At 37.7% G+C, this 8124-nt stretch overlaps 1 protein-coding gene across 1 annotated transcript; it reads right to left on the bottom strand.

Annotated features, from left to right (window-relative positions):
• Positions 1–1673: 1673 nt before the first annotated feature.
• ZFP42 (ZFP42 zinc finger protein) lies at positions 1674–7811 on the bottom strand. The gene is made up of 2 exons (XM_040243111.1): positions 7699–7811; positions 1674–3507 (listed from the first exon to the last, which is right to left on the bottom strand). The coding sequence occupies exon 2, from the start codon at positions 3410–3412 to the stop codon at positions 2510–2512; it is 903 nt and encodes a 300-aa protein (XP_040099045.1). The 5' UTR covers positions 3413–3507; positions 7699–7811; the 3' UTR covers positions 1674–2509.
• Positions 7812–8124: the final 313 nt, after the last annotated feature.

Raw genomic sequence — 8124 nt, 5'->3', positions numbered from 1 at the left:
GTGGGATCCTCCTGGATCAGGCATTGAACCTGAGTCTCCTGCATTGGCAGACAGATTCTTTACCAGTGAGCCACAAGGGAAACCCTGTAATTAATTTTTAAAAAACACATTAAGGTACATTTTTATACATTTATTCATTCCATAGTTTATTAAGTGCTAACTAATTATGCCCCATATATTACAGTGATACCAAAGTGTTTTTGTAGAGTGTATTTCTGTAGTGTTAACTTTAACTGTATTTAGCCATTAAATAAATTAAAAAAGAAAGGATACATGCTATGACTCCAGATATCAGTGTGGGATTTAGTTATTGATCAGGATTTGGGGTTTGTAAAATGCCAGTATCTGGAGACATCAAGGACAAACAGGAACAATTCGGAGGCTAGCCAAGTAACTTCCTACTCTCAGATCAGAATTTAACTTTGTCTTGGAATCCAGATAGACACTTTCTCAGGCTGATGCTCCTTGTACATTTACATGTAAACACTGAGATTTTGGCCCCTTCAGCTCCAGAAAGAGTCATCTCTGAAGGAGACCAGCCTGCACACACAGGGGATCCTTCCTGATGTTCTGATTCCCAGCTCTCAAGTTTACAGCCTAAACTTTGCCATTGAAGTTCTCTAGTCTTGACCGCTCTCTATTTAATCCTCCCTTTTACCTAGTCCTATTGAAGCTTCCTTCATAGTTCAGTCAGTAAAGAATCTGCCTGCAATGCAGGAAACCTGGGTTTGACGCCTGGGTGAGGAAGATCCTCTGGAGAAGGAAATGGCAACCCATTCCAGTATTCTTGCCTGGAGAATCCCATGGACAGAGGAGCCTGGCAAGGCTACAGTCCGTGGGATTGCAAGAGTTGGACACAACTTCGCAACTAAACCACCACCACAGTAGTAATTAGCTTGTTCTTAAGTAAAAATGTAAGCCCTTGATTTCTTAAAAAAAAAAAAGCACATATAGTTTTATTTTTGGCATTTCTAAAAGCAAGATTAACTTTAAATTTGATGTTTATATTGCGTGTTGACTTTTTTTCCCCTGAAAAGTTGTTTATGGTACATACTTCCTCTTATGGCTTCCCTCTGGCTGTGGACCTTTCTTTCCCTTTACAGCCTAGCTTCCTTTAAGGATATTTGTACATTTCCTACTGAATAAAGATTTATGCAACTTGTTCCCTTTTAATGGACATTTGTATTATGAATCAGACTACTATCAAACATATTTTAGTCAACATCTTTGAACAAATTATCTACATTAGTGCACATATTCTGTAAAGTGGAATTCTAGAAAATATTTGGCCTAAAAAAACACTCATTATTGTTTGAACTGTGCACCATCAAAAATCCATGTTGAAATCCTAACACCCAGTACCTAGGAATATAACCTCATTTGGAGATAGTCATCTTTATAGACCAAGTTACAATGAGGGCATCATCAGGGTGGGTTCTAATCTAGTCTGTCTGACATGCTTTTAAGAGGAAATCTGAACACAGGCATGCAGAGGGAAGATGATGTGACGATACAGGCAAATGTCACGTAACCCAGAAGATAGTCATCTTCAAGCCAATAAGACACATCTGGAACAGAGTCTATCTTCACAACCCTAGGAAGGAACCAATACTGCCAATACCTTTTTTGGAACTTCTAGCTCCAGAACTATGAGACAAATATCTGTTGTTTAAGTCACCCAGTTGGTGGTACTGTTATGGCAGTTCCAGAAAACTGGCTAGTGCACCCCTCCCCAAATGGCTTTTCATCCCTTAACCGACTGTGGAGGAGAGTAACTTTCCCCCTACACCTCACTGACACTAAACAATCAATTTTTATCATGTTTTGCTAATTTGGAAGACAGCTAAATGATATCTCTTTTTAATGCACACTTCTTTGATTTTTTAATACAGATTTAATACATTTCTGGGGTTTTATTTCCTTTTATTTAAAAATATCTAAAATGGATTCAAATGGATTGACATCATCAGCTAACTATTTACTATGATTAACATGGTTTGATACAATCATAAAAATAAAATGATTAAACAATATGCTTAACTTGAAAAATTTTAACTACTCATTAATTTATTGAAAATCTATTGCAAAATTTTCATTCTCTAGAATTATCACTTGTATTAAGAAGTATATTCCTAAAAGGAAAAAGCTAAATGATTGAAAACTACAAAGTGAAAAAGTAAAAGTCAATTTCTTATTTATAGTATGAGATATTAAGTCTCATATCCAAAAATCCAGTTTGTTAAGGTATTGAGGATTATGCTTTTGAAGTAAGTTCATTACTGACTGTACTGTTAGAAGCATGCTGTAATTCTACACAAAGTTCTAAAATAATACCTCAGACTAGAGGAGTATCTTAGTAACATAAAAAATAAAAAAAACGGCTTGAGGGTTGCAATATTGATTTTAAAATTGTTTCCTGAACCAATTATCAATGAGGCATATTTGTTCCTGGTAACTCTTTAGTTAATGTATGCCCCTCCTGTTTAATGATTATTTTTTTAATCTTTTCTCACAGACTCATATTGGCCTTTGCATGAGTCAAGAGGTGGGCTTTCATGTTATTCGACTGAATAAATTTTCTGCGACAGCCTACAAAAGGACACACGAAAGGTTTCTCCCCAGTGTGGATGCGCACGTGTGTACGCAAGTTGAAGGACAGGGAAAAGCGTTTTCCGCACCCTTCAAAAGTGCAAGGAAATGGCTTCTCTCCAGTATGAACCAGAAAATGTCTTTTTAGCTTTGTACTCTCCTTGAAGGCTTTCCCACATTCTGCACACACATGATCTCGGGGATTATGAACTCGACTATGCTTCCTCAGGGATGTTTTATTCTTGAACTCTCTTATGCATCCGTCGTGAGGACAAACATAGTTTTCAGGAGCACCATGTTCTTTATTTGTATTTGGCCTCCTTCTAGTACATCCTGTGAGCTGTTTATTTTCTGAAAAGTCCATGTTGGGTATTCCTCCCAGAGGAAGCTTCTTGCTTGTCTTGTGCCCAGAAAACTCAAGAAGTGGATTCTCTCCAATCATCTGTTGAGGAAGTTCTTGTTTTGCGTCCCTTTTCATGTATTCCAAGGAACATTCAAGAAGTGAGCTTGCCACAAGAACCTTTTGAGAAAGGTCTTGTTCTGATCCTTCTTTCAGATGTTCAAAGGACTGAAGGAGTGGGTCCTTTTCCATGATAGGTTCAGAAAACTCACCTCTTATTATGCATTCTATGTAACAGTCAGAGAAGGTATCATCTTCGACAACCCGGAAGCTAGTCTCATAGCACACATCCTCATCACATAAAGTCCACGTCGTGTCAGGAGGTTCCTGCTGGACTGGCGGTGACTTGTCTGTACGGGCAGCTCTTCTACCCAGGCCTCTCTGGCTAGGTGTTGTTCCCCTTTTCTTCCGCTGCTGGTCCATGGTGTCCTGTTAGTTCCCTCTTTGAAGGTTTACACCAGGATAGATCAACCACTTCTGGGTAGGAGTGATCAGCCTGAATTGTCTTCAGCAAGCACCTGTGTGAGACAGCAGTCAATAGGTGAAACGTATTCCAATTAACATAGTCTCAATTTGAGCCATGATCAGAAAATGACCTCAAAAAATGGCCTAGAACTCACTTTCTAATAATAGAATCACTACATTTACATCTCTGACTAATTCTCCAAGAGAAGACTTGGATCATAACCATTTCTTTCCTGGTTACCCCCCACATGTTATCAGACCTTTCTAATTGATCAGCTAACCTCTAATGGGCACTCATGATCTGCATTTAAAGTGCTCAGCACAGTTCATGGCATAGAGCAAATGCTGACTGCTCATGTGAGCTACTGTTCACTTTTGTATTCATTCTGTAAGTAAATACAGGATCCTGCTAAGTGCCGGATACTCTTCTAGATCAAGGGCAGCAAACTTTTTCTGTAATGAGACAGATTTAAGCTTTGTGGGTCCTGTGGGCCTGTGTCATAGCTATTCAACTCTCACTGTGGCATAGAAGCAGCCATAGACAGTACTTGGAGGACGGGCAGTTTACAGCAGAGACTGATTTGGTGCGTGGCTGTAGCTTGTCCACCTTTGTTCTAGAAGATGCAGATCCAGAGAACAAACCACATGAGATCCACACATTCCTGTCTCCTGTCAGTGCAAGTCAAAATAAAGGCATAGGGGAATTTGGCCCCAGATAGTTTTTGATCATTTTTTTAAAAAAATCTAAAAGTAGCATTATGAGAGTTACAGCATGATTATATTCTTCCTAAGAGCCCTTTGCTTAATTGTTACAATTGTTTAGCAATTAAGCAAAGGATCTAAAGACCTTTTATAAGATCTGTTAATTTTAGCCTGATGTCCTGCTGTAGGAACAAAAATTAAGTGCTTTCTAAAAAGGAGCAAATCTGTAAGTACTGGAATGAAAATTAACTGCTTATTTTTAAATAGCCATATTAAAAAATACCACCTCAAAATTCTGTGTTATTTACTTTTGGTAAAATAACACACAGAATGAAAACAAAACATGCTTTCATGTCTTCTTAAACACTATATATATATACACACATACATATTTATATATAAAGTAAATATACATTTAATATACTTTAGTATGTATATATTTAGTATATATTTAGTATGTATATATTTAGTATACTAATATATACTAAAGTATATTTGTATACTTTATAAAAATTTGTATAATGTAATTTGTATTTGTACAATGTATATTTACTTATGTATAAAATATGTAAATATATAACAATATACAAACTATGTATGTATTATATAAATTTACTTATCTGTATAAAATATATATAAATGGGGATTTCCCTCATGGTTTAGTAGTGAAGACTCCATGCTTCCAATGCAGGGGGTGAGGGTTTGATTCTTGATTGGGGAACTAAGATCCTGCATGCCTTAGCCATACAGATACACACACACAAAATATAAATGTTATATGATATTTTAAAATTGCTAAGGGAAGATTTTTAAATGTCTTCTTAAGCATTTATATATAAGTATGTGATATTTATAAATAAATTGCTCAGGGAAGAGGTTTAAATGTAATAAATATATATTTCTATACTATATATATACTTATTTAAAACTCTTCCTTTATCAACTGAGGTGCATGTTTTGTTTTTATTGCATGTTTTTCTTTTGCCAAAAATAAATACCTTGATTCTTTTGAGGTGGTTATTTTTAAACATGCCTTTTAAAAAATACTATGAAGCTGTTTATATATGTTATATTCCTAATAATAAAGTTAATGGTATAAGTATTATTATTTATTCTCTCCAATCAAGGAGACTGTATCCAGGAATATTTGCCTAACAAAATCTTGCTCTCATAGCTAAAAAATAATTTTTGTTTCATTTTGTATTAGTGAATATAGCATTTTTGGAGCAAAACCACTAGTGACAGACCTAAAGTTAGGAGAGACCACAATAGCCCACTCCCTCAATCAGCTCATTTAAAGTAGCTGCAATTCGATTCCAGCTTTTCTCTACAAACTTATCTCTTGCCATCTCCAGCTCTCCTATTTAATTTCCAGCCAAATAAACTCTCCTTTTCAGTAAAGTGTTAAACAAAATACTACCTAGCCTCATATGTACATCTGTAACTTACATAATATTACTGTAATAAACTATATCCCCACCCCCCCAAAAGAAACTAGGATAAATACCAAGCTATTTACCAAGAATTAAAAATCTCTGCTTAAACAGCATTTGCTCAAGCCCACTTTCCTTGATTCTCAGTCTCTATTCAAGTCTCTAAGCTAAATGCTCGCCTAGCTCCCTACTGTACACTGGCCAGAGCCCCTTGGTTCTTATTATTTCAGATCTGTTTTTCCTACCAGTCTGAAAGCTCTAAGGCTCTGTGTCTTATCCACATGCCCCAGCACTCACTAGTTTTGTATAATGATGTATATATTATATATTCATTGTATAAAAACTAATTGATGAATATGCATTTAGTCATCAGACTGGTGATACCTCATTCAGCAATGCTATAAAAAATAAATTTACTATAAGAAAAAGTTGCCAATCAGTTTTGCTAATGTGTACAGCACTCAACTTTTAAAGTAAGATTATTTGTCAGATCTCTGACCATGCCATTTCTCACAATATGCAAGCTTGTGAGAATGATGTATAAATTGAAATGGTAATTTATTATGAGAACACTCCTGTTGATACTCAACTACATCCACTCCGGTGGTAGTACTGGTTAAGCGTGGTATGAAGACAAAATCTGGTTGTTACACGTATTTCTTAATGGCATGAGACTAAATATTATATTTTCTATTTCTCAAATTGTGATGTAATTATTTCCAAAGTACATCATTTACTTATTCAGTCGTTCGATAAATATTTAGTAGTAAACATTGTTAGGTGCTGACGCTTTTTAAAAAATCTGTTTTTTGGCTGCACCGCATAGCTTACTGTATCTTGGTTCTACCAGGGATCGAACTGGGCTCATGGCAGGGAAGGAAAAGCATGGAGTCCTAACCACTAGGTGGTCAGGGAATTCCCCCAGAGCTGACTCTTAAGGCAGCAGAAAAGATACAAAGTCCCTGGTTTTCAGGGAACCTCTATCTGTGTGTGATAGAAATGTAAATAAAGTTTTTATAAGATGGTAAATAGTTTCCGGTTGAGAAAAACGCTATGAAATGAAACCAATAAGAGGAAAAATGGAGAAGGCTATCTTTTAAAAAGAATGTCTGCAAAGGCTTCCAAGGAAGCATTAGAAGAAGCATCTGAAAAAGATTAGTCAGCTGAAAGGTGGAAGGAGAGTGTTCAAGCTGCAGCCGAAAGCACAAAGGCATTAGCTTGCTGCATGGAAAGAAAGCCATGCTTGTTACACAAAATGGCGGGCGGAGGCCACAGAGGTCAGAGATAAGGTTGGGGACGTGCAGGAGGGAGCCATTTTCGGGTAGTTCCCAAACCGAAGGGAGCCATTAAAGGGTTTCTTTCAAAGGAAATTAGCATGCTCTGAGGGCGGAAAGACTACTCAGGCCTATTTGTGAAGAATGGATTAAGGCAGGCAAGAGTGAAAGCAGGAAAAAAATCCCTTAGGCTATTTAGTAATCTAGGAAAAGAATGTTGGAGGTTTGGAGCTTGTGGTGGCAATGGAGGAGAAATGAAGGGGAGGGAAAGTGGAGATAGTCTTTCAGTTTGCTGGCGGGTTGGATGAAGAGGGTGAGAGAACAGGAATCAAGAATGAGTGAGGAGACTAATTTTTTGCTCAAGCCGTTGGGTGGACGGCAGTGCCATTTACAGAGATAATTGAAGAGGAAAGAAAGGGAAAATAAATTTACTCTCTTTATAATAATTTAAAAGCGTTAGCATAAAATAGACCTAGCCCTTTCTTGAAATGAAAGCAATATCATTTTGAAACAAAATTTAAAAATGCAATTTCAAGGAAATTTCAACCAGGCATCTGTTTTCTTGAGAGTGTATTTACTTTGCTACTTTAGTTTGAAAGTCTGAGGCCAGTGGCTGGCCCGAAACAGCTGTAGATTAAGGCCGTTTAAACACTGGAAGTCTACCGGCCAAGGTCCGCTCCCCACCTGGTTCTAGGATGACAAAACAGTTTCCATTCGTGATTTTCAAAAATTTTTTTGATAGGGATATAGTTTAAAATCCATCCTAAACAGTGAACTCAATACACACCCCTTCTCCAATAGCTGAAAAAGAGCAGTTCCACTGAACAGTACTTACCCATGCTACCGCGAAGCACTCTATCGCCTATTCCAAGTCCTTTCGAAGGTAAAAATGTAGAAGAAACTGCTACTAGAGCTCCCCACACAGGTTAAAATCAATGTGGCTTTATGCTCCAAGGGTTGGATCCACCCTCCTTTTGATGGTCACAGGTTACACCTACTTTTCAACTCTGCATTGATTAGTCGAATTTAGTAGGAAGGCCGTACCTACCCCCAGGAAGGTTGAGGGATCAAGCAGCGGTGGGCGTGGAGGTGGGTGTGACTCAGCTCTGGGTTCAGGTAGGTTTGGCCGCCTGACTGCCCGCACTGGGTCACCTTCAACCGGGAGCCCAGGGGCAGGGCCGACTCCCCCACCCCACCCGTGCCCCTCACCCCTCTGCCAGGTGGGAAAAACCTCTGAATCCCTACCTCCCAGTTTTAGCAA

The sequence above is a fragment of the Oryx dammah genome, unplaced genomic scaffold, assembly GCF_014754425.2.
Source record: "Oryx dammah isolate SB20612 unplaced genomic scaffold, SCBI_Odam_1.1 HiC_scaffold_7, whole genome shotgun sequence".
In the NCBI taxonomy this organism is placed as follows: Eukaryota; Metazoa; Chordata; class Mammalia; order Artiodactyla; family Bovidae; genus Oryx; species Oryx dammah.
This window is presented reverse-complemented; position numbering and strand designations above follow the sequence as displayed.